The 25892-nt window shown below is 54.9% G+C and overlaps 2 protein-coding genes and 1 pseudogene across 11 annotated transcripts in view; 2 read left to right on the top strand and 1 right to left on the bottom strand.

Annotated features, from left to right (window-relative positions):
• MGRN1 (mahogunin ring finger 1) overlaps positions 1–7197 on the bottom strand; it is a 66773-nt gene extending 59576 nt beyond the window's left edge. For 3 of the 10 annotated variants that reach the window (XM_074381642.1, XM_074381644.1, XM_074381646.1), the window contains exon 1: positions 6934–7196. In XM_074381642.1, the coding sequence (XP_074237743.1) occupies positions 6934–7021 (88 nt within the window). In that variant the 5' untranslated portion in view covers positions 7022–7196. Of the gene's footprint in view, positions 1–6933 lie in introns of all 10 variants that reach the window. The other 7 variants (XM_039478006.2, XM_039478005.2, XM_039478009.2 and 4 more) reach the window with 3 other exon arrangements.
• Positions 7198–18941: 11744 nt separating this feature from the next.
• Positions 18942–24652, top strand: UBALD1 (UBA like domain containing 1). The gene is made up of 3 exons (XM_003928484.3): positions 18942–19284; positions 22992–23054; positions 23562–24652. The coding sequence occupies exons 1-3, from the start codon at positions 19165–19167 to the stop codon at positions 23910–23912; spliced, it is 534 nt and encodes a 177-aa protein (XP_003928533.1). The 5' UTR covers positions 18942–19164; the 3' UTR covers positions 23913–24652.
• Positions 19295–22980, top strand: LOC141580529 (uncharacterized; annotated as a pseudogene).
• Positions 24653–25892: the final 1240 nt, after the last annotated feature.

Consider the following 25892-nt stretch of genomic DNA (forward strand, 5'->3'; position numbering starts at 1 on the left):
AATAGGAGAAAATCTTTGTGACCTTGACGTAGGCAAAGATTTTTTTCTTTTTTTTTTTTTTTTTTTGCGGGCGAGGCTCTGTTGCCCAGGCTGCAGTGCAGTGGCTCAATCTCCACTGACTGCAACCCAACCTCCACCTCCCAGGTTGAAGCAATTCCCCTGCCTCAGACTCCCAAGTAGCTGGAATTACAGGCATACACCACAGTGTCCTGCTAATTTTTTGTATTTTTAGTAGAGACAGGGTTTTACCATGTTGGCCAGGCTGATCTCAAACTCCTGACCTCAGGTGATCTGTCCACCTTACCTCTCAAAATGCTGGGCTTACAGAGTGAGCCTCCACACCCAGTCAAGATTTCCTTTTTTTTTTTTGAGACTGAGTCTCACTCTTTCACCAGGTTAGAGTACAGTGGCGTGATCTCGACTCACTGCAATCTCCAACTCATTGGTTCAAGCAATGCTCCTACCTCAACCTTCTAAGCAGCTGGGATTACAAGCACTCACCACCACACTTAGGTAATCTTTTTATTTTTAGTAGAGACAGAGTTTCACTATGTTGGTCAGGCTGGTCTCAAACGCCTAATCTCGTGATCGACCCACCTCAGCCTCTCAAAGTGCTGGGATTACAGGTGTGAGCCACCTTGCCCAGCCAAGATTTCTAAAACATAACTCCAAAAGCATCATTCACTTAAAAAGCAATAAATTGGCCAGGCGCGGTGGCTCATGCCTATAATCCCAGCACTTTGGGAGGCCGAGGCGGGTGGATCACGAGGTCAAGAAATCGAGACCATCCTAGTCAACATGGTGAAACCCCGTCTCTACTAAATATACAAAAATTAGCTGGGCATGGTGGTGACTGCCTGTAGTCCCAGCTACTCGGGAGGCTGCGGCAGAAGAATTGCCTGAACCCAGGAGGCGGAGGTTGTGGTGAGCCAAGATCGCGCCATTGTACTCCAGCCTGGGTAACAAGAGCGAAACTCCGTCTCAAAAAAAAAAAAAAAAAAAAAAGCAATAAATTAGGCTAGGTGAGGTGGCTCACACCTGTAATCCCAGCACTTTGAGAGGCCGAGGCAGGTGTATCACCTGAGGTCAGGAGTTCAAGACCAGCCTGGCCAACACCATGAAACCCTGTCTCTACTAAAAATACAAAAATTAGCAGGGCATGGTGGCGGACGTCTGCAATCCCAGCTACGTGGGAGGCTGAGGCAGGACTGCTTGAACCCAGGAGGCAGAGGTTGCAGTGAGCCAAGATTAAGCCATTGCACTCCAACCTGGTGGACAAGACTGAGTCTTTTAAAAAAAAAAAAAAAAAAAAAAGCCAGGCCCAGTGGCTCACGCCTGTAATCTCAGCACTTTGGGAGGCCAAGGAGGGCAGATCACGAGGTCAGGAGTTCGAGACCAGCCTGGCCAACATGGTGAAACCCCATCTCTACTAAAGATACAAAAAATTAGCCAGGCGTGGTGGCACGTACCTGTAATCCCAGCTATTCGGGAGGCTGAGGCAGGAGAATCACTTGAACTCGGGAGGCAGAGGTTGCAGTGAGCCAAGATCACGTCATTGCACTCCAGCCTGGGTGACAGGGCAAAATTCCATCTCAAAAAAAAAAAAAAAAAAAAAAAAAAAAAAGGCAATAAATTTGAATTCATCAAAATTCAAAACTTTTGCTCTTCAAAAGAAACACCATTAAAAAAATATGTTGGGCATTGTGGCTCACAACTGTAATCCCAGCACTTTGGGAGGCTGAGATGGACAGATCGATCACCTGAAATCAGGAGTTCAAGACCAAGATGGCCAACATGGTGAAACCCTACCTTTATTAAAAATACAAAAATTAGCCAGGTGTGGTCGTGCACGCCTGTAGTCGCAGCTGTTCGGGAGGCTGAGGCAGAATCGCTACAACCCAGGAGGCGGAGGTTGAAGTGAGCCAAGATTGCGCCACTGCACTCCAGCCTGAACGACAGAGAGAGACTCCCTCTTAAAAAAAAAGAAAAGAAAAGAAAAAGAAAATTAAAAGGCAGGCCAGACTTGGAGAAAATATTTGCAAATCACATGGCTGATACAGGAATCCTATCCAGAACACATAAAGAACTCTTTGTTACAACACCATAAGATAGCCGGGCGCGGTGGCTCAAGCCTGTAATCCCAGCACTTTGGGAGGCCGAGGCGGGTGGATCACAAGGTCGAGAGATCGAGACCAACCTGGTCAACATGGTGAAACCCCGTCTCTACTAAAAATACAAAAAATTAGCTGGGCATGGTGGCGCGTGCCTGTAATCCCAGCTACTCAGGAGGCTGAGGCAGGAGAATTGCCTGAACCCAGGAGGCGGAGGTTGCGGTGAGCCGATATCGCACCATTGCACTCCAGCCTGGGTAACAAGAGCGAAACTCCGTCTCAAAAAAAAAAAAAAAAAACACCGTAAGATAATCCAGTTTTTAAAAATTCGACAAAAGACTCAAATAGACATTTTTCACACACACATACACATATACGAACAGAAAGAATGCCAGGCTCGGTGACTCACACCTGTAATCCCAGCATTTTGGGAGGCCGAGGCGGATGGATCACCTGAGGTCAGGAGTTCAAGGCTAGCCTGGCCAACATGATGAAAACCCTGCCTCTACTAAAAATACAAAAATTAACCGGGCGTGGTGGCAGGTACCTGTAATCCTAGCTACTCCAGAGGCTGAGGAGGGATGATCACCTGAAATGAGGAGGCGGAAGTTGCAGTGAGTTGAGATCCCACCGCTGCTCTCCAGCCTGCATAACAGAGGGAGACTATATCTCAAAAAAAAAAAAAGAAAGAAAGAAAGAAAGAAAAAGAAAGCAGGGCCAGGTGCAGTGGCTCATGCCTGTAATCTCAGCACTTTGGGAGGCTGAGGCAGGTGGATCACAAGGTCAGGAGATTGAGACCATCCTGGCCAACATGGTAAAACCCGTCTCTATTAAAATTATAAAAATTAGCCGGGCATGGTGGCATGTGCCTGCAGTCCCAGCTAGTCAGGGGGCTGAAGCAGGAGAATTACCTGAACCTGGGAGGTGGAGTTTGCAGTGAGCCAAGATCATGCCACTTCACTCCAGCCTGGCAACAGAGCAAGACTCCATCTCAACCAAAAAAAAAAAAAAAAAAAGGAAGAAAGAAAGCAGATCACTGATGGGCTGAAGGTAGAGGTTGGGGCAGGGACTTTGCAAACAGATGGAAGGAAACTTTTATGAAGGAAATGTCTGTAACTGTGGTGACAACTGCACAATTCTATAAATTAACTAAAAACCATCAAGTCATGCTTACAATGGACGAGTTGTGTGGGACATGAACTATACCTCAATAAAGCTATGAAGACTAAAATACAGTGAAAACAAAGCGAATATTAAATTTGAGCTGAGCACTGCTGCAGAACATACCGAAAGTTCCATTAAGAAAACTGGACTGGGCCGGGCGCGGTGGCTCACGCCTGTAATCCCAGCACTTTGGGAGGCCGAGGCGGGTGGATCACGAGGTCAAGAGATCGAGACCATCCTGGTCAACATGGTGAAACCCCGTCTCTACTAAAAATACAAAAAATTAGCTGGGCATAGTGGTGCGTGCCTGTAATCCCAGCTACTCAGGAGGGGCTGAGGCAGGAGAATTGCCTGAACCCAGGAGGCGGAGGTTGCGGTGAGCCGAGATCGTGCCATTGCACTCCAGCCAGGGTAACAAGAGCGAAACTCCGTCTCAAAAAAAAAAAAAAAAAAGAAAACTGGACTGTTCGGTGTTAAAAATACATACGTTAGCACCCAATGCTTCTTTCTCCTTGACATAACCAACAACATTGACAGAGATTTGAAAAGAAACCTTTCTCATCAGGTAACTGAATGGTATATGGGAGCAACCCCCAAAACCATTTCAAACATCTGCCCTGCTCCCAGTCTGCCTCCCATCCTTGACCTTATGGAGTTCTCTTTTTTTTTTTTTTTTTTTTTTTTTGAGACGGAGTTTCGCCCTTGTTACCCAGGCTGGAGTGCAATGGCGCGATCTCGGCTCAACGCAACCTCCGCCTCCTGGGCTCAGGCAATTCTCCTGCCTCAGCCTCCTGAGTAGCTGGGATTACAGGCACATGCCACCATGCCCAGCTAATTTTTTGCACTTTTAGTAGAGACGGGGTTTCACCATGTTGACCAGGATGGTCTCGATCTCTCGACCTCGTGATCCACCCGCCTTGGCCTCCCAAAGTGCTGGGATTACAGGCTTGAGCCACCGCGCCCAGCTGGAGTTCTCTTTAAGGAGAGAGGGGAGGAGGGAGTCTAGGAAACCAATGGGGGCACAAAGGCAAGGGCCGGCATCCTAAAACCCTTGCACCAAGCAAAGGACCAGGGGGGATGAATAAAGAGAAGCACAAGAGTCTGCAAGGTCCCAGGAATCGATGGAGAAGAAAATGGAAAAAAGCGGCCGGGCACGGTGGCTCAAGCCTGTAATCCCAGCACTTTGGGAGGCCGAGGCGGGTGGATCACGAGGTCGAGAGTTCGAGACCATCCTGGTCGACATGGTGAAACCCCGTCTCTACTAAAAATACAAAAAATCAGCTGGGCATGGTGGCGTGTGCCTGTAATCCCAGCTGCTCAGGAGGCTGAGGCAGGAGAATTGCCTGAACCCAGGAGGCGGAGGTTGCGGTGAGCCGAGATGGTGCCATTGCACTCCAGCCTGGGTAACAAGAGCGAAACTCCGTCTCAAAAAAAAAAAAAAAAAAAAAAAAAAAAAAAGAAAATGGAAAAAAGCATAGCTGGAGAGGACCTGAGGACTCTACTGGCCCAGAACACTGCTGGCACTGGCAGCATGACCCAGACGGCCGATGGGTTTCTCCTGCGTGCCAGTGCCAACCAATTAATAGTGGCTGACTCAGGTGTTCTATGATGGATGCTCAGTGGGAAGGAGGGCCATGAGTGATTAGCAATGACATTTCAGCCACAGTGGGATCCAGAAGTGGGCTGTCAATGCCATGTATGTGTCATTTTGCCCAGTCCAAGTGAAGGGACATCAAGAGAGCTCAGGTCCCAGGTGACAGGAAGTGCCACTCAACTTTTTGATATCTCTGTCATGCCAGTCCTTACTATGATTAGGGTCATTAGCCAGTCACCTAGCCTCCTTTATGAGCAATTAGAGCAGCTAGCATTTGGCAGGGACTTCTGAGCCAGGTGTGATTCTGAGGGCTATATAAGCACCAGCCCATTTTACAGATGAGGAAATCAGGATCCAGAGGGTTAAGCAACCTCAACCAAGGTCACTCAGCCAGAGACATGCTGGAAGAACATCAGAGGTGGAAGAGGACAACAGCAAACTGCTCCATCGGACACGGGGCCATCAGCCCTCAGAACTTCCAGGGAAACCCCAGGGCCGAACCCCCTAGAGCAGGCGTTCCCAAACTACGGCCAGCATGCGGCCCCCTGAGGCCATTTATCCGCCCGCCCCCACCTCCCCCACAGCCGCCGCACTTCAGGAAGGGCACCTCTTTCATTGGTGGTCATTGAGAGGAGCACAGTATGTGGCAGCCCTCCAGCGGTCTGAGGGACAGTGAACTGGCCCCCTGTGTAAAAAGTCTGGGGACGCCTAGGTGCTCTCTCCAGCAGGCAGGCAACAGTGTGTTCTGCCCAGCTCTGAATCCATCCCCTTCACGGTGCCCCCAAACCGTGCTGGTTCCCCTCACTTCAACCAGTGGCCCCAGATCTTCACCTTGTCACACCTTACAAAACCTGGGCAGGTTAAGTTGTTGTTTTGTTTTGTTTTGTTTTTTTTCATATATATGTATATACGCACATATATGAACAGTTTATTTACTCTAAACAGCAACGATGAAGAGCAATTTTTTAAACTTGAGTGGACATAAAACTCAAGTGGGGAATGGGTTGACAACGCAGCTTCCCAGGCCCCGGTGGGTCCAAGGCAGGCAGGGTCTGGCATGTCTAACAGTCCTCTCCTCTGTGGACCTGGCCCACACTCAGAGAACTCTGGCCCGTGGGTGTCCAGAGATAACCGGGAGACTGGGACATCAGAGGAGAAACCAGGATCTGAGGACCCAAGCTGGATGTCCCCGCGACGCCCAAGTTCTCGCTCCTCTTCCTCTTCTCCTTTCCACCACAAATGACGGCAGAAGGAGATGGAGGATGAGAATCTGGAGCCAGATGTTCCCAGTCAACCCATGTTCATCAATAGAGGCAGGAAGAGAGCGGGGAACAAGACTGCCTGGGAGCCCCACATCTGGTCCTGATTCCAACTGTGCTTCCATCCAGCTGAAATCTTGACAGTCACTTCCTCCTTGGTGACTTAAGTCCCTCAGCCATAAAACGGAGACCTGAGTAAACGGGTGGGTCCTCTCCAAATACTCTCCTGTCCTCTCAGCAAGGACCCTGGGCCCTCTCCATCAATTCGAATCATCTCCTTGGGCCCAATCCCACTCCCCCCACCCACACACACCAACAGCCTCCGTCTTGATGGGTGGGAAAGTGCCCAAACCACTGGCTTGGCCTTCACACCAAGCCACCAAAGAAAGCGAAAACCGGCCCCGTGGTGAGGTCAATCTGACGACAATGAGCCCTTTCCAGGCAGGAGCGAAGCGTCGGGACCCCGGCTCAGCACCCCGCCCCGCCCTCAGGGCTTCCCCCAGGAGCTCCCCGCCCCCCAGGACAGAGCTGAGGCGGCCGGGGCGAAGGGACTGCCCCAAGGTCACCCCAGCCGTGCAGTGGCAGTGCCGCACACGGCTGGCGCTGGTTCCTCCGGGGTCCCCAGCCACGCCTAAGGCTCGGGACCCCGGGGCCAAGGGGCCGCGCGAAGGCTCTGGGAAAGTACAAGACCCAGAGGGGATCGAATAGTGCGCCCAGCCCCCAGCTCCCCGCCCCCGCGCCCGCGCCCGCCGGGCCCGCGTTCCAGCCCACGCCCCGCCGAACGCGCCGGGGACCGGTCGCTCACCGGACTTCGGAGGGTAGCGATAGGCCGAGTTCGCCTGGATATCGATGTCCTCCACCCCCGCGATGCGACGGCTGAGAATGGAGCCCATGGTGCGCGGCGCTGCCGGGCCGGGGATGGGGCCGGGGCCAGAACGAGTGGGTCGGCGGCGGCGGCGGCGGGGTCCTCACACCGACATGGCCCGGACCAGGCCGCACGGACGCTTGTCCACGGCCGCGGAGGCGCCTCGAGCCCCACCCCCGGCTCGGCCACGGGCCCGACGCCACAGCGGCCCTCCGCCTCCCGGACCCGGGGCACGTCGGGAGATGGAGTCCTCTCGCCGCCAAGGGCGCCGGGAAGTGGCGCGGGAAGCCCGTCTGGAAACTATATTTCCCAGGACGCTCCGTTCCCAGGCCCTCTGACGTGTTGATAAGCACTCCGGGACAAACCAAATGGACCTAAATTCAGAGGGAAGGAACCACCAACTGCACCGCAAATGGTCCTTCCCTCTGCGTTCCAAGCGGTGCACTAACATATTAACTCTTTCAGTAATTTCATTATCTGTTCGCTTAGCGCCTTCCACTTGCCCCCTCTGAAATAGCTCCCTGAGGCGCTGTAATTCTCCCTACTCCCCCGTTTTTGTCTCCCGCCCCGACCGGCAGAGGGCGCAGCAGCACCTGCTACGCGGAGCCCACCTGTTGTAGGGCGTGCACCGAGGAAGCGAAGCACCTGCTTTGGCCTTGGCCGGAATTCAAGACATCTCTCCGGCCCCACGTCCAAAACAGTTTAAAAACATTTTACAGCCCCCACGGAAGGCAGTAGACTCTCCCTATTTTACACACAGGAAAATTGAAGCACAGAGGAGAGAGGGCCACATAAAATGTGCTGGGGGCAAGACTGCAAGAATCGGGTTCACGATGAAAACCTCGCAGTGTGCAAGGTGTTCCCTGGCTTTTGACTCACACACAGCTCTGCAAATAGATCGCTTTTTACCTACTTTTCAGTTGAGGAACTGGGATTCTGAGAAGGTGATTTCCCAAGTCAAGCCTGCTGTACCAAGAAAGCAGCTAGGGAGGGCAGGGCAGACAGTCTCACATGGTCAATTCACCACAGTCCACATGGAAATGCTTAGTTTGTTTGTTTTTGAGATGGAGTTTCGCTTTTGTTGCCCAGGCTGGAGTGCAACGGTGAGATCTCAGCTCACCACAACCTCCACCCCGCAGGTTCAAGCAATTCTCCTGCCTCAGCTTCCTGAGTAGCTGGGATTACAGGTGCGCATCAGCATGCTCAGCTAATTTTCTGTATTTTTACTAGAGTTGGGGTTTCTCTATGTTGGTCAGGCTGGTGTGGAACTCCCAACCTGAGGTGATCAGCCTGCTTCGGCCTCCCAAGGTACTGGGATTACAGGCATGAGCCACCATGCCTGGCCTGGAAATGCTTCTTATACCCTTCCAGAGGCCAGAGACCAGAATCCAGTATTCCTCCTTTTTTTTTTTTTTTTCTCCTTGTTCTGTTGCCCAGTCTGGAGAGAAGTGGCACTATCTCAGCTCACTGCAGCCTCTGCTTCCCGTGTTCAAAGCGATTCTTGTGCCTCAGCCTCCCCAGTAGCTGGTGTTACAGGCATGCACCATTACACCTGGCCAATTTTTGTATTTTTTTTTTTTTTTTTTTTTTTTTTTTTTTTTTTTTTGAGACGGAGTTTCGCTCTTGTTACCCAGGCTGGAGTGCAATGGCGTGGTCTTGGCTCACCGCAACCTCCGCCTCCTGGGCTCAGGCTATTCTCCTGCCTCAGGCTCCTAAGTAGCTGGGATTACAGGCATGTGCCACCACGCCCAGCTAGTTTTTGTATTTTTAGTAGAGACGGGGTTTCACCATGTTGACCAGGATGGTCTCGATCTCTCGACCTCGTGATCCACCCGCCTCGGCCTCCCAAAGTGCTGGGATTACAGGCTTGAGCCACCGCGCCTGGCTCAATTTTTGTATTTTTAGTAGAGACGGGGTTTCACCACATTGGCTAGGCTGATCTCGAACTCCTGGCCTCAAGTGATTCACCTCCCAAAGTGTTGGGATTACAGGCTTGAGCCACCACACCTGGCCTCATCCTTCCTCTTGCTGAGGATCTTGGTAAGCTAAATGAGTATGGCAGCTGAGAGCCTTGTGTGATTATGAGGAGGGTCCAGGCTTGGAGTAGCCTGATTAAATCTCCCCGCCCACAAGCAAGATCCACATTTACTGAGCACTTACTTTGTGACACATCATTCTGAAGGCTCTGTGCATATTCTCTTATCTAATTCTTTGACGTTGACTGGGCGTGGTGGCTCATGCCTGTAATCCTAACACTTTGGGAAGCCGAGGCAGGCAGATACCCTGCACCCAGGAGTTCCAGACCAGACTGGGCAACATGTCATGACCCTGTCTCTACCAAAAATTTAAAAATTAGCCAGGTGTGATGGCACACCCCTGCAGTCACAGCTACTGTGGAGGTGGAGGCAGGAGCATAGCTTGAGCCTGGGAGGTAGAGGCTACAGTGAGCCATTATCATGCCACTGCACTTCAGCCTGGGTGACAGAGCGAGATTCTATCTCTAAAAAGAATAAAAAATTTTTTAAAATAGGCCGGGCGTGGTGGCTCAAGCCTGTAATTCCAGCACTTTGGGAGGCTGAGGCGGGTGGATTACAAAGTCAAGAGATCAAGAACATCCTCGTCAACATGGTGAAACCCCGTCTCTACTAAAAATACAAAAAATTAGCTGGGCATGGTGGCAAGTGCCTGTAATCCCAGCTACTCAGGAGACTGAGGCAGGAGAATTGCCTGAACCCAGGAGGCGGAGGTTGCAGTGAGCCTAGATCTCGCCATTGCACTCCAGCCTGGGTAACAAGAGCGAAACTCCGTCTCAAAAAAAAAAAAAAAGAAAGAACAAAAAATTTTTTTTTAAATAAAAAACACCAGCCTGGCCAATATGGTGAAACCCTGTCTCTACTAAAAATAAAAAAAAAATTAGCCAGGCATGGTGGCACATGCCTGTAATCCCAACTATTCTGGAGGCTGAGGCAGGAGAATTGCTTGAACCTGGGAGGCAGAGTTTGAAGTGAGCCGAGATTGCACCGCTGCACTCCAGCCTGGGTGACAGAGTAAGACTCAGTCTCAAAAAATAATAATAATGATAAAAACAATTGAAAATAGGCCAGGCACAGTGGCTCATGCTTGTAATCCCAGCACTTTGGGAGGGTGAGGCAGGCGTATCACTTGAGGTCAGGGGTTTGCAACCAGCCTGGCCAACATGGTGAAACCTCGTCTCTGCTAAAAATACAGAAAATTAGCTGAGCATGCTGGTGCGCACCTGTAATCCCAGCTATTCAGGAGACTGAGGCAGGAGAATCACTTAAACCTGGGAGGTGGCAGTTACAGTAAGCCAAGATTGTGCCACTGCACCCCAGTGTGGGTGACAGAGCGAGACTCTGTCTACAAAATGATAATAATAATAAAAACAATTATCTGGCCAAGCACAGTAGTTCACACTTGTAATCCCAGCACTTTGGGAAGCCAAGGCGGACAGATTGCCTGAGGTCAGGAGTTCAAGACCAGCTTGACCAACATGGAAAAACTCTGTCTCTACTAAAAATATAAAAATTAGCCAGGTGTGGTCGTGCATGTCTGTAATCCCAGCTACTCGGGAGGCTGAGGCAGGAGAATCGCTTGAACCTGGGAGGCAGAGGTTGCAGTGAGCAGAGATCACACCACTGCACTCCAGCCTGGGCCACAGAGCGAGACTCCATTTCAAAAAGAAGCAAACAAAAAAACACAATTATCTGATGTAGATTCTATGTATACTTCCATTCCCAATTTACAAAACCGGAAAGTGAGGCTCAGAGAAATGAAGTACCCTAATGAGGCTGCACAGTAGGTGAGCGGCAGAGCTGGAATTGAGCCAGGCCACTGCTCTTACCTGAGCATGTCCCTGCCTCCAGAGAGGCATGCTCCAGAGTGCCATATTGCCAGGTTCTTGCCCCCAGATGGATGGGCCTGAAGAACCCTCACCCATTGTGATCTCTCTTCGCTTATTTTATATTTCTTTCCATTGAATCACATAACTCATGTACATGGGCATGCACTCCTGTGCCAACACTGCATTCAACAGACTGCCCTCTCTGTTTGCAGGGAGAAAGGGAGAGTCCTGAGGATCAGCTATTCCCGCTAAAAATAACACTAACACCACATCCTCCCTATGGAGCCTGGGCAAGAGCAGTAGTTTCCACCAGCTGGATGGATGTTTCTTTCTTTCCTTCCTTCCTTTCTTTCTTTTTCTTTCTTTCCTTTCTTTCTCTTTCATTCTTTTCTTTCTTTCTTTTGAGATGGACTCGCTCTGTCGCTAGGCTGGAGTGCAGTAGCACAATCTCAGCTCATTGCAACCTCTGCCTCCTGGGTTCAAGCGATTCTCCTGCCTCAGCCTCTCGAATAACTGGGATTACAGGTGATTCTCCTGCCTCAGCTTCTCGAGTAACTGAGATTACAGGTACCTGCCACCAAGCCAGCTAATTTTTGTATTTTTAGTAGAGATGGGTTTCACCATGTTGGCCAGGATGGTCTTTATCTCTTGACTTTGTAATCTGCCCGCCTCAGCCTCCTAAAGTGCTGCGATTATAAGCGTGAGCCACCTCGCCCAGCCTAAGCTGGATGTTTCATTAACTCTTCTCGACAGAGCTTTGCACTCAAGGTGTCCCCAAAGCCCTTTCACCAATATTTTTCTGTGCTTACCCACACCCAACTGGAAGACAGGCCCTTCCTGATTTGGTCCAAGTTCCTTCATCAACATCTGGATTGATTCATTTGTTCCTGCATGTATTGAGACAGAGTCGCTCTATCACCCAGGCTGGAGTGCAGTGGCTGATCATGTGTGATTTCGGCTCACTGTAACCTCTGCCTCCCGGGTTCAAGCGATTCTCCTTCCTCACCCTCCTCAGTAGCTGGGATTACAGGTGCCCACAACCATGCCTGGATAATTTTTGTATTTTTAGTAGAGACAGGGTTTCACCATGTTGGAGAGGCTGGTCTCAAACTCCTGACCTCAAGCAATCTGCCCACTTTGCCCTCCCAAAGTTCTGGGATCACAGGCGTGAGCTATCATGCCTGGCCGATTCATTGATGTATTCAACAAATATTTATCATGCAGCCACTATGTGACAGGTGATGAACCAGGCAACAGACATCAAATGGTAGAGCAAGCTAGACATGGAGGCTGCAGGCAGGTGAGGAAATAGACACTATAAAAGTTATAACAAGTTAACAGGACCCTATTTTAGAAAAAATTTTTAAAAATTAGCTGAAGGGGGTCGGGCGCGGTGGCTCAAGCCTGTAATCCCAGCACTTTGGGAGGCCGAGGCGGGTGGATCACGAGATCAAGAGATCGAGACCATCCTCGTCAACATGGTGAAACCCCGTCTCTACTAAAAATACAGAAAATTAGCTGGGCATGGTGGCGTGTGTCTGTAATCCCAGCTACAAGTGTATCATTCCTCATTGGTTGCAATGAGCCAAAGTGGTGTGTGCTCTGGGAGAACGGATTGAGGCATAATTGATACTACTGGCAGGCGAGTCAGGGAAGGGGTTGTTGTGGGGTTTTTCTGAGACAGTCTCGCTCTGCCTCCAGGCTGGAGTGCGATCTCAGCTCACTGCAACCTCCACCTCCTAGGTTCAAGTGATTCTCCTACCTCAGTGTTCCGGGTAGCTGGGACTTCAGGTGCATGCCACCAAACCCAGCTAATTTTTGTATTTTTTGTACAGATGGGGTTTCACTATGTTGGCCTGAATGGGCTCATCTCTTGACCTCGTGATCTGCCCTCCTCAGCCTCCCAAAGTGCTGGGATTACAGGCAAGAGCCACCTCGCCTGGCTATTTTGTTTTGTTTTTTAGTGAGATCGAGACTTGCTCTGTCGCCCAGGCTGCAGTTTGCAATGGCGTGATCTCAGCTCATTGCAATCTCTGCTTCCCAAGTTCAAGCAAGTCTCCTGCCTCAGCCTCCCAGGTAGCTGGGATTGCAGGTGTGCACTATCACGCCCAGCTAATTTTTGTATTATTAGTAGAATGGGGTTTCCCCTTGTTGGCGAGGCCGGTCTCGAATTCCTGACCTCAAGTGATCCACCCGCCTCAGCCTCCCAAAGTACTGGGATTACAGGCCTGAGCCACTGCACCCAGCTCAGGAAAGGGTTTTTTTTGAGGAAGTGACAGCTAAGCCAGGACTTGAAATACAACTAATAGCCAGCTAGGCAAAATGTGAGGGGGTAGATTGCTCCAGGTTCTAGGTAAGGGTGATGGCATATACAAAAGCTTGACAGTGGGAAAGAATGGAGCACGACACAGGGCTGGAACCAAGTGACGGGGAGAGGACAGAATCCAACGTCAGGAGCAAGGCAAGAGCCAGATCTTGCCTCTCATTCAGCCAGCTTTGGGCTCTCTATGAAGGCAGGGCCAGGTGCAGTGTCTCAGGCCTATAATCTCAGCATTTTGAGAGGCCAAGGCAGGTGGATCACTTGAGCCTGGGAGTTGGAGACCAGCCTGAGCACCGTGGCAAAACCCTATCTCTACAAAAAATATAAACATTAACCAGGCTGGTGGTGCACAAATGTAGTCCCAGCTACTTGGAAGGCAAAGGTGGGAGAATCATTTGAGCCCAGGAGGCGGAGGCCATGATTGTGCTGCCACACTCCAGCCTGGGTGACAAAGTGAGACCCTGTCTCAAAAAATAAAAAGGAAGCATAAAGACGGACCCTGGAGACAACTGGTGGCTTCCTTGTCTGAGTGCCCGAGTCTCAGGTCTAGACTTCTCAAGCCCTTGAGCAGGCAGGATCCTGGCCTATTCTTGTGTTCCCAGAGCCAGGCACCCGATGAGTGTATGATAAGCACATCTATGGAATAAATGAAAGACCGGGGGGAGGTGGGGGGGGGCAGGGCCCTGGGCCCTCCATCGACTGGCCATGTGACGTCTGGCAAAGCCTTGAACCCCTTGGGCCCTCAGGTGAAATAAGGGCACTGCTGGAAGTGCCTTCTCCTCTCCCTCCCGCTAGATGCTGGCCCCGGCTGTCACGGTCCATCCCAGCCCACTAAGGAATCCAAAGTTCACTCTCCAGTCAGGCTCCTCTTGGCTGAAAATACGCCTGTTTTTTAATTCCCTGTTGCCCCGGAAAAACAAGCTGGTTTAGAGGATGGGGGTGAGGGGGTTACATGGAGACCAGTAGGGTGACCTTTGATTCTGCCAGCCCCACCTGCCCACTCTTGCCAGTCTGCTGGGCTGAGAGAGCTCCTCCTGGGCTGGGCAAGCCTGGGCACGCAGCTGAGTAGTACCTGGACGAGGGTGGAAGGAGGGGCACAGGTACTTCCTAACTCCCTGTACAAGACAAGCCCCAGTGGGCCCTGCCAAGACAGTGTCCCTCCTCCCTTGCCAGAAAGTCACCTTGGGTGCCTGCTCTTCTCTACAGGTTCTGAATGTCAGAGGCTAAGGCCAGATTCCAGCCTCAGTTTTACTTGTAAAATAGGGCTGGGCCTTCCCAGCGTGGTCCAGATGGAGGCAGAGTTGAGTGCTAAAACCGTGCACCAAGCACCAGACACTGCACTACGCCCCTGACAGGCATTCATCTTCCACAGCAGTGCTGCCAGAACTCAGCCCCACCAGTGAGAAAGTGAAGCCCAGAGCTCCGGTAACTTGCTCAAGATTAACCATTAAGTCATTAAGCATCATCATTAAGCAGCAGAGTCAAGCCTGACACCCAGGTCTGTCTGGCTCCTGAACCTGCCCGCCTTCTCCCATGCTGTGTTGCAGCCCCAGTGGTAATCATTATAGCGGTAATCCTATTCAGAGCTAGTTTTTTATTGCCCGCCTACCCTATAGAGCACTTTGCCCACATTAATTCATGCAGATGAACTTTGCAAAGGTTAAGGGGCAACTCTTAGCATCAGCAAACATCTCTTTTTTTTTTTTTTTTTTTTTGAGACGGAGTTTCGCTCTTGTTGCCCAGGCTGGAGTGCAATGGCGCGATCTCCGCTCACCGCAACCTCCGCCTCCTGGGTTCAGGCAATTCTCCTGCCTCAGCCTCCTGAGTAGCTGGGATTACAGGCACGCGCCACCATGCCCAGCTAATTTTTTGTATTTTTAGTAGAGACGGGGTTTCACCATGTTGACCAGGATGGTCTTGATCTCTCGACCTCGTGATCCACCCGCCTCGGCCTCCCAAAGTGCTGGGATTACAGGCTTGAGCCACCGCGCCCGGCCAGCAAACATCTCTTAAAACCATCAGGGCTTGCAAAATACTATGGCCCCTGAGTGATCCCCAAGCAGCAGGAAAGAAGCTTCAGCTGTATTTCCCCAGGTCAGGTGGCTTCTGTCAAGACCAAGTGCCTGCCTGGGAAAAGAGAACACTCAGGTCCGCCCCATGCCCATAGGCCAGGCTCCCACCCCCAGCCCTCAGAGGCCAAGCCCACTGCACCCTGACTCCTTTCTCTTCCCCACCCTCTCAGCTATCTTGGTGCCCCAGCTTCCTCCACCACCCTACCCTCCCACCCCAGGATATTTCAGGTCCAGTCCACTAGTTCCCCCACTGTTCTCCTCCCACCACCCACAATGGGAGAGTCCTTGGCAGGCTTGAAGGGACGAGGTAGGAGCTGCAGCTTGAGGCAAGTCCCTCCATTCCAAACAATTCTGCGGGCAGGGCAGACTCCCCTGGAACCAGACACATCAAGAACATCGCCTAGTTCAGACTGGAGCTCTCCAGCACCATCTGACCCTGGCATTGCTACAGCCACAGTGATCCCTAAGCGTACAAGGGATCAGATCTATTTAAACACTTCGGTGGCCCTTAACTCACTCCCAAGGCCAGTGCCCACCTCCCTAGGGAATTTCTTATTTTTTGCAGACAGGATCTTACTCTGTCACCCAGTCACAATCATGGCTCACTGCAGCCTGAACCTCTAGGGCTCAAGGGATCCTTCTACTTTAATAGGCTGTAGTGATTTTTTTTTTTTTTTTTTTTTTTTTAATAGAGTCTCCTCTGTCGCCAGGCTGGAGTGCAGTGGCGCGATCACAGCTCACTGAAACCTCTGCCTCAGCCTCCCAAGTAGCTGGGACTACAGGCATGTGCCACCACACCCGGCTAATCTGGTATTTTTAGTAGAGACAGGGTTTCACCATGTTTTCCAGGCTGGTCTTGAACTTCTGACCTCAAGTGATCTACCTGTCTCGGCTTCCCAAAATGCTAGGATTATAGGCGTGAGCCACTGTGCCCCTGCCAATTTTTTTAATTTTTATTTTTTATTTTATTTTATTTTTTTTTAGAGACAGGGTTTCACCATGTTGGTCAGGCTGGTGGTCTTGAACTCCTAACCTCAGGTGATCTGCCCGCCTTGGCCTCCAAAGTGCTTGGATTACAGGCGTGAGCCACCATGCCCAGCCCCTATTTTTATTTTTGTAGAGACAAGGGTCTCACTATTTTGCCCAGGCTGTTTGCAAACTCCTGGACTCAAGATCCGCCTGTCTCGGCCTCCAAAAGTGTTGAGATTACAGGTGTGAGCCGTGGAACCCGGCTAGTTTTTTTTGAGATGGAGTCTCATTCTGTAGTCCAGGCTGGAGTGCAGTGGCGCGATCTTGGCTCACTCCAACCTCCGCCTCCCGGGTCCCGGTTCAAGCAGTTCTCATACCTCAGCCTCCTAAGTAGTTGGGATTACAGGCACGAGTCACCACGCCCAGCTAATTTCTGTATTTTTTAGTAGAGATGGGGTTTCACCATGTTGGCCAGTCTGGTCTTGAACTCCTGACCTAGTGATCCTCCCCGCTCCGCCTCCCAAAGTGCTAGGATTACAGGTGTGCCTTTTTGTTTTTGAGACGGAGTCTCACTCTGTCGCCCAGGTCGGACGGAGCGCAGTGGCGCGAACTCTGCCTCCCGGGTTCAAGCGATTCTCCTGTCTTAACCTCCCGAGTAGCTGGGATTACAGACGCGTGCCACCACGATCAGCTAATTTTTGTATTTTTAGTAGAGACAGGTTTTCACCATGGTCAGACTGGTCTCCAACTCCTAACCTGGTGATCCACCAGCCTTGGCCTCCCAAAGCGCTGCGATTACAGACGTGAGTCACCGTGCCAAGCCTGAAACCGGTTCATTTTCTTAAAATTTGTATCTCTGTAGAGGCATGTTCTCAAACTCCTGGGCCTGGGAAATCCTCCTTCCTCGGCCTCGTAGTTGTTGGGATTACAAGCCACCGCGCCAACCCCGGAGGGCATTTTCCATCTTGCTAGGCTACACTCATCCTCCCTAACAGTCCTCACAGCCTCCCACCAGGCTATTGCTCTCCTGTCGCCCCGGGCCAGGAGCAGAGAAAGGACACAACAAACAGTGACTCAACGAAGTTGAGTGGGGCCACGGTGCGCAAGGAACCGGACCAAGGTCACCGAGAGCGGCTGTGACCGCACTTCAGCGACCCCGGCCACTCTGAACCGGCTAAGGCCTCACCAGCCTCCAGCGACGTCAACCGGAAGTGCCATGTGCGGGTCTTGTAAACACGGCCCGGCCGCCCCGCCCCCGGTCCCGCCCCCGGCCTCCCTGGCCCAGGACCCGCCCCAGCCGCCTCCTGATTGGGCAACCAGCTTTGTTTACCTTATATGGCCAGGTCCTAACACCTCGAAGCTGTCTATTGGTCAAGACACGACCTCACTCACCTGACGTCACCGGGACCAAACGATGCAAATAAACCGGGGCATTCTGGGAATGGGAGTTTGAAGCCGCTCCGGAACTGGCTCCGCGGGGCCCTGGCGCCCGCCAGCTGAGGGCCGAGATTTCCGGCAAAGAGCAAGAACCGTGGGACCGTGGGGGAACTGCTGGGTGAGGGGACCCCGAAGCGCCAGAGGCCGCCGGCCCCGTCAGCCTGTCCCAGGCGCCGTCCACATCGGGCTACTGTGGGGCAGGCCCAGCGCCAGGCTGGGAAGGACCTGAGCCACGAGTGGGCGTTGCGAGATTGAGTGGGGAGACCCAGGAGGCTGCCTGGAGGCGATGACTTGCAGCGGAGCTTTGAAGGGCGGATTAACTCACTCATTCATTCGTTCACTGAACGAGTATTTGTTGGCGCCTACAGTGTGCCAGTCCTTTCGGGACTTTGCAGCCTAGACCAAAGATTCGGGCCAAAATTCCTAGAGCCTCCTCTCTTAAGGATGTGCCTACTACTTAACACAGTGCGATGCCAGTTACAGAGGGGTTCAGGGTCCCTGGGTCTTGGTAAAGACGCCTGTGGCTCAGTGTTTGCGCCCATGCACAGATCTGTGTCCCCCACCTTGGGACCCCAATTTGTGCCAGAGCAGGGGAACGGATGCCACCGAGAGCAACGAGGGCAACATGGACATGCCTGGCTCTGGCCATGGCCTGGACATCTGCAGACAGTAGGCGCTCAGCGTTCAGTCACAATCCCCGGGGCTTGGCAAAGACGTCAAAGATGGCCTGGCGGTTTGTGCCGATGCACATATCTGTGGCCCCGGCCTCTGGGCTCCTAATTCCGGCCAAAGCAGGGTCGTGAATGCTACCGAGAGCAATGAGGGCGACGTGGACGTAACTGCCTCTGGTCCCGGCCCAGGTGCTTCTTGCACACAGTAGGCGCTCAGCATTCAGACACTGTTCCTGGGCCTTGGCAAAGACGCCTATGCACAGATGTGAGGCCGCCGCCTGCGGACATCCATCGGTGCCAGAACAGGAGCGCAGGTGCCACCCAGAGCAACAAGGGCGACGTGGACACCCCGGCCCTGGTCACGGCCCAGGCATATGCACACAGTAGGCACTCAGCGTTCAGACATGGTCCCCAGGACTTGGCCAATACCCTGTGGTCGGGCGTTGGCGCCCATGCACACACGTGCCCCCCGCCTGGGGAGCCCCATCTGTGCTAGAGCAGGGGCGCTGGTGCCACTGAGAGCAACGAGGGCGACGTGGACACACCTAGCTCGGGTCACGGCGTGGGCATCCGCACAGCCAGCGCTCGGCGCTTAGACACGCCCCTTCCCCGGCTTCGCGTCCCCTGGGGGCGCCGGCCACGCTCCGCCGGGGCGCCTGGAGCGGCGCGGGGACTACATCTCCCAGCATGCCGCCGCGCCGGCGGAGCGAGGCGAGGCGCGGTGAGTCAGAGCCGCACAGTAAATATTTGTATTAGCCGGAGCCGGCTCGCTAATGGTGGACGCGTGAGGCGGAGGCGCGGGCGGCGGAGGGAGGCCGGAGCGGGCAGCGCGGCGGCGCCATGTCCGTGAACATGGACGAGCTCAAGCACCAGGTCATGATCAACCAGTTCGTGCTGACGGCGGGCTGCGCGGCCGACCAGGCGAAACAGCTGCTGCAGGCGGCCCACTGGCAGTTCGAGGTGCGCGGCGCCGGGGCCGGGGCCGCGGGCGGGATGTGTCCCGCGTGGCCGCGGGGCGGGGGCGGGCGGTGTGGACGCGTGCCGGCTGTGCGCTCCGCTCCGGGCCGCGGACCTGACCCGCTCTCCAGACGGCGCCGCCCGGCGTCCGGGCACCAAGGGCTCCCGGCGGGCGGAGGTCAGAATTGGGCTACGGGTCGACGATACGTCGCCCCTGCGGGGCCCCGAGTCCCCCGGGATCGAGACGGAGACCCCGCTACCCCTTTGGTCTGGGTAACGGCCGAGGGCGGGGCTGCGCCTCAGTGCGGACAGACAGTCGGGCTGGCGGCCGGAAGGAGGACGCCCCAGGCCTCGGCCGAGCTGGGCCTGAGGGCGGAGCCGCTCCCGGCTAGTGGTCCGAGGGTCCGCGTGCCTGGTGGGCAGCCGTCGGCGTGCTCAGACGTCCATGTGCATTTGTGTTTACGCACGCACCGCGCCACGGCGTTGGTCAGGTACCGGGGAGGTGGCGGACCTGCTGGCACGTTGGCTGGCGCGCGTGTGAACGCGCAGCCCCCGGTGCGTTTGTGTGTGATCAGTGCGTACACATGTGGAGGGTGTGCAGATGCAGCCCCTGCCGGGCACGGTGTGATGTGTGTACACAGTGTGGAGTGTATGGGTGGCGAGTCGGAGCCCCACACTACAGCATAGGGATGAGCATGTACCCCCTCCAGAGGTGTGCCTGGGGACTCCATGCTCGCGTCCAGGTGCTCTCCAGAGGCTGGCAGGGGTATCTGTGCCTTTGCCGGTGCACTGGGGAGGATGTTCACTAGCTTTCAGGCCAGCTGGGTAGGAGGTGAGGCTGCCCCAGTCTGGCACCCACTCCCCCGGGCCTCCCTTAACACACAGGGTAGTAGTGCTCTTGGTTTCTGCTATCCAGAGGCTGCCTGGCCTTCCCTAATTCACCGACCCCAGGATTAACCCCATGGCAGTATCTGGGGATGAGGCCAGAGCCCCATGAGCTGTGCCCCTCACCGTGCCCAACTGGGGACTGGAAACCTGGTTTTTCCATGAGGGAGCTGTGCCAGGGCCTGCAGGAGGTACCAGGAGCTAGAGGACTTTGGGGCTCTGCCTCCTGAGGACTGGATGGGGATCAGAATGTACCAAGCTTGGGACAGTCTGGGAAGGCAGTGGCCATCCCATCCAGATGACTCCATCCCTCCCTCCTTGCCCACTTCCCTCCTGCCAGAGGTCTTGGGGGCTACTGACCGTTTGTGGTGTTCACTCTGGGAGATGGGAAGCTGCTCTGTCCTTCTGGCCTCAGTTTCCACATCTGTATGTTGTGAAGGGAGCTGTGAGTCAGCCTCTGATGACCAGCTCACTGCCCCCTGTTCCCCGAGGAAGCCCCACCCAGAGGAAGCTCTCCCTGCTGCCCCCCTCTCCTCCACAGCTCACATCAGCCCTGTTTGTGTCAAGGGTTGGATGTAGCAAAACTTGCAAAACCACATTCATGGCAGTCCCACATCTGCATGCAGGGTTCCCTTCCTGCCTGGGGCTGGGCAGGCAGGTGTCTTGTGGGAGGCGGTCCCTGCCTGCAGGACTCAGCCCAGCCCTCAGAGCCTGGCACCCAGCAGCCACCCAAGCCACTTGAGCCACTTCTTTCAGCATCAGGGTTAACTGAAAACTCTCACATGCACAGCCCCCCACCCCGTGCATTTGGTGTGTGATTAGGGCACAAAACTGTTCCCAGGAGGGGCAGCAGCCTGTGGTGGTTCCCAGTGACCCCGTGGTGGGAGCCCTGTGCCCTCCACCCCAGTCTCAGTTGGGCCATCTGTAAAGTAGAAGCTGCCAGGGAGGTTGGAGGAAGGTGACAGGACTTCAGGCCTTGGAATGGGGGTGAGTGAGGGGCTCATGTAGCCTCCCCATCCCCCTCCACGCTCCACCCGCATCCACCATGCGGTGTTTCTGGGTCACTTTCGCTGCAATTCAGGTGCTAATGGGGGCAGGAGGCTGCAGGGGGAGGGGCCTGTGTCTAGCGGGGCACATGTTTCTCAGTGGAGAATATACACAGCAGCCTGCAGAGGGGGTTCCGGTTGGGATTTGCACAGCGAGCCTGGGCTTTGGGACCCAGTCGCCACTGACCGAGGGTCTTGGGATCTGGGAGAGTGCTTAAAGACCAGCCCCCATGCCTGAGCTCCCACACCACCCCTGTTAGGGGACACCCAGGTAGGATGTCTCCTGCAGGAAATTTCCCAGATTATTTTTAAAAGATTTTTAAAAACATAGCCCCTCTACCCCTATCCCCCTAACCGAGGGCAGATCCCGGGAACAGTCTGGAGTTCTGGGTGTGCCAGATCTGGGAGGGCCAGAAAGTCAAGATGGCATTGGGGGAATGGGCCTGAGGGCTGGCAGTGGGGGCACCTCAGCTGCTTGAAGCTCCAAGTTTGGGCCTGGAACTTGGTAGGGCCATGAGGACCCCTCACACACGTGCGGGGCTCCCTTACCGACCCTTTTGCAAGAGCAGCCTTAGTTCTCTGGGACAGGCCTCCCCACCTCTGCCAGGCCCCAGCCAGGACATAGCAAATTCCAGTGCCTCCCTCTGGAGCTCCTCAGCTCCCAGTCACCAAGGACCTCTGAAGCTTGCCGAACTGACACACAGACAGGAAAGGGCTCCGGGCTCACTCTGTCTCCCTCCCCCACCTGCCCTGGCTGTTCCTGAGCACTCCCTTCTCTGTCTCCTGAGCACCAGCTGACCCTCAGCAAGTCACTTCCTACCTTCATTTCCCTGCTTGTGCAGTGAACGATGACAATCCATTCTCCCACTGGGAGGGAGACATGCTGGGTGCCTACACCATGATCAGTGTGGCATGTGGCCCCACTGTGGAGCATCGTGTGCCTAGCATGGTGCAAGCCAAGAGCGGGTAGCTGGGGAGCTGTGCCGGGAGCTGTTGTGAACCCATGGTGGCTTCGGTCCGCCATGGGCTGTCTTTCTGCTCCACCACCTGGGTGCTGTTCCGAGGGAGGCTCGGGTGGGTGAGCAAGTAAGCCTAAACCCCAGGCTTGTCTACTTGGCGCCAGGCCCTGCCTGCTGGAATCTGGTGATCTTAGGAGATCACTGCTGCAAGAAAGGGGACCCTGGAAGCCACTTAGTCCAGCCTCTTTGTGGTACAGATGGAGAAAGCAAGGTCCAAACAGGGGTCCCTTGATCAGCCAGAAGCAGAGCTGGGTGGGGCAGCAAGGGTTCCCCTCTGCCAGGCTCAGACTCCTGCAAGATGCCGCAGCTTCAAAGATGAGAAAACCAAGGCTTAGAGAAGAGTAGAGACTTGCTACCTGTCATGGTGGTGACAGCGGGCTAGAATTTGCTGAAACAGCATGGTGGTGGGGGTTCTGGTTGGGCTACTTGGGGTCGTGCTGCCTTTACCCCAGGATGGGGTGAAGGTACTGCCGGTCATGTTTCGGAGGGGGCTCTGAAGGTCTTAGGCACTGAGGCAGGTGGCGAGCAGCAGGGGAAGGGCAGGCACCCAAACTGCCCATGGTGTTCCATGGCTCTTCCTTGGACAGCGGTGAGGGTTGGAGGTGACAGGCAAGCCACTGGGCCTCAGCACCGAGACTTGCCCCTCCCACTCACTGGTCCAGCCAGGGTCATCGCTAGCCTCAGAGGAGCGGGGGAACAGGGGCAGCGCGGCAGGGCCGACAGGGGCCTGGAGGGTGAGCAGGCACTTTTCTTCCTGCAGACAGCCCTCAGCGCCTTTTTTCAGGAGACCAACATCCCCTACAGCCACCACCACCACCAGATGGTAAGTGTCCCCAGAGCCCCCAGTTCTGGGTTGGGTGGAAGGAGGCCAAGCTAGTTCCATGCATAAGCAGCCCCTGGCCCACGTATGCGAGGGCACTGGCGTAGGTGGGGGCTTGACCTCTTTGGAGATGGGTGGCTTCATGGGCCCTGCATTTAATCCTGCCTGTGCCAGTTCCCCGTGAGACCTGTGGGGCACTGGCCTCTGGGTCATTGAAGGCCCTCATACTGCAGCACCCCAGGGATGCTGTGGCCGGGGGAATGAGGCGGGCTGGGAAAGCCTTACGGCCCCAGGCACTGGGCTGCCCAGAGTGAGGCCAGGTGGGTTCATCTCTGGGTTTCTCTGGGAGCCCCTGGGTGGGAGCCCCTGGGCGACAGACCAGCTGGGGCAGCTGGGGAAGGGACGCAGAGCCTTCTGAGAATGGGGAAGCCACTCATCTCCCCTTGGGAGGCAGTGAGGGCCCCTCCAGGAAAGGGTGCTCACCCCATCTCTCCTCTCTTCCCCCTACAGATGTGCACTCCTGCCAACACCCCTGCCACACCCCCCAACTTCCCTGACGCTCTCACCATGTTCTCCCGTCTCAAGGCCTCCGAGAGTTTTCACAGCGGTGGCAGCGGCAGCCCAATGGCTGCGACAGCCACGTCACCCCCACCGCACTTCCCCCATGCCGCCACGGGCAGCTTCTCGACCCCCAGCTGGCCCACGGCCGCCTCGCCCCCGGGGGGCCCACAGCACCACCAGCCACAGCCACCCCTGTGGACTCCGGCACCCCCTTCTCCGGCTTCAGACTGGCCACCCCTGGCCCCCCAACAGGCCACCTCGGAACCCAGGGCCCACCCTGCCATGGAGGCAGAGAGATAAGGGAGGCCCCTCCCCCCTCCCGGAGCCCAGGACCCCGTGGGGCGGGGGAGAGGACGTCTCCGCGGGCCCCCTTCACCCCTTTTATGTCTGCACCCCTTGGTCCCTGGAGCCCTGGAGGGGAAAGCACGGACTCTAGCCAGGCAGGGACATGTCTGGTGCCAAAACACGCAGCTGCCCACACGCAAGGTCATGGCCAGCACATGGAGTGGTTCAGAGCAGCCTGGGTGCCTGGCGGACAGAACTTCAGAGACCACGTGGCCTTCCTTCGAAGACGAATCTGCCCCACCTGGCCCAGGGGTACTGCAGAGGACCATCCTGGCGGAGACATCACTGATCCCTGGCTTGGAGCTCCTTGGGGGCCGGCAGGCCTCGACCCCCACCCTAAGGAATGCAGAGCCTCTCCGCATGTGTGCGCGTGGCCGTGTCTGTGTATTTCTACATGTGTCGCTCTTCAGAAGCAACTTAGTTCCCGGGGCAGCTGGACTTTGCATGTTAGAGTGAGCCCCCAGCCCTCTGCCCGCCGCCCCCTCCCCAGGGCCCTGCCTCCTGCCCCACCCGCTCATCAGCCAGCGTTGCTGTTCCTTGCAGAGAAAAGGATTGTGGGAAACTCCAGGACTCTTCCCACCGCCTCCCAGCGCCTGCCTGCTGGGGCCACCTGCATGCCTCCCCCTGCGCCTGGGGGTACCCGCATCCACTTCCTTTCCCCCTTTTAACAAAAGAGAAGAACGAATTCCAAACCACTGCCAGGCTCTGTGGTCTTACCTTGTGTACGAGGCTTGCTGCCAGCTAGCTCTGGGGGGTGCTGCCCAGAGGACAGGGCCACCCCAGCCTCCCTAGCTGCACACTGCTGCCTGTTGCCCTTATCAGCCACAGTATGCTCTGGAATCTTCCTGTCCACCCAGGGCTTTTCCTGTGAAGTTAGTTCCTGGCCTGGGTCCCCATCCTGTCAGCCCAACCCTGCCCCTGCTTGGCTGGACAGATCCTTGCTCCCGGTTAGGAGCACATAGGGCTCACACCTGCCTTCTGGCATCCTGGGTTTCATCTCAGCCTTTCTTGGTCGTGGCCCCAGTGACTGGGCACAGGCTGGACCCTCTCAGCCAGGCCTCCAGCAGACACTGGGTAGGGCAGGGCCTCTGAGCAAACAGAGCCAGGGAAGCTTGCAAAGGCCAGAGGACAAGGACGTGGCAGAGTGCTGCTGGCAAAGGGGGCGCAGATGTTGGGTCACTTAGGAGACGGGCAACCCGAGGCTGCCTGGGATGAGCTGGAGCAGCTTTAGGAGAATGTACCCTCAGCCTCACACACCCCCAAGAGTGGGCCTGGACTTGGGGCAGGAGGGAGACTGGAGCCTCTGCGACACCTCCGTGGGGCTCAGCTCACAGCTGCTCACAGGCAATGCTCACTCCCGTCTAAGCACCAGCCCCTGGCAGAGTCCTGCCACCTGAGTGGGAGAGCATCTTTCTGAAGATCCTGTGCTCTCCTGGCATCCGATGCTCCCCATTGACCCTGGCTCCCAGGGATGTGGCCGTGCCTCTCAGGAAGCATGCCTTGATGCTCTTGCCACACCAGTGCCTGGCTTCATCTCCGCCCAGTTGGAACCTGCAGAGGCTGTGTTGACAGAGCCCGCCTGTGGTGGCTGCTCACTGGCTGCTTGGCACTGGCGACTAACTGCTGCGACCCCTACTCAAGCCATCCTTGCTTCCCAGGAACGGGTCCACCTGGGAACCTGCCTTTGTAATGGCCTCTTAGATCCCACAGGATGGGGGGCCCTGGCCAGCCAGCCCCCTGCATCTGCCTGGGGTGCCTGAGTAGCAGGGGAGGGAGAGAACACAGCAGCAGGAGAGGGAGGACATTTCCAGCCTCCTGAGTCTTCACTTTGCAGCTCCTCCATTCTTTGAGATGGAAAAAAAATTCTCAGGAAATTGCCATACCCGCCGTCCAGTGGTGGGAAAAAGTTCTGCAGAGAGAAATGTTTTGAGGTTA

The sequence above is a fragment of the Saimiri boliviensis genome, chromosome 12 (genome assembly GCF_048565385.1).
Source record: "Saimiri boliviensis isolate mSaiBol1 chromosome 12, mSaiBol1.pri, whole genome shotgun sequence".
Lineage (NCBI taxonomy): Eukaryota > Metazoa > Chordata > Mammalia > Primates > Cebidae > Saimiri > Saimiri boliviensis.

What these genes read in the sequence shown, in the direction of transcription:
- UBALD1 (XM_003928484.3), top strand. Translation starts at nt 19,165, where the DNA reads ATGTCCGTGAACATGGACGAGCTCAAGCACCAGGTCATGATCAACCAG. An exon ending in CGGCCCACTGGCAGTTCGAG is followed by an intron (nt 19,285 to 22,991) that starts GTGCGCGGCGCC and finishes TTCTTCCTGCAG; the next exon opens with ACAGCCCTCAGCGCCTTTTT. An exon ending in GCCACCACCACCACCAGATG is followed by an intron (nt 23,055 to 23,561) that starts GTAAGTGTCCCC and finishes TTCCCCCTACAG; the next exon opens with ATGTGCACTCCTGCCAACAC.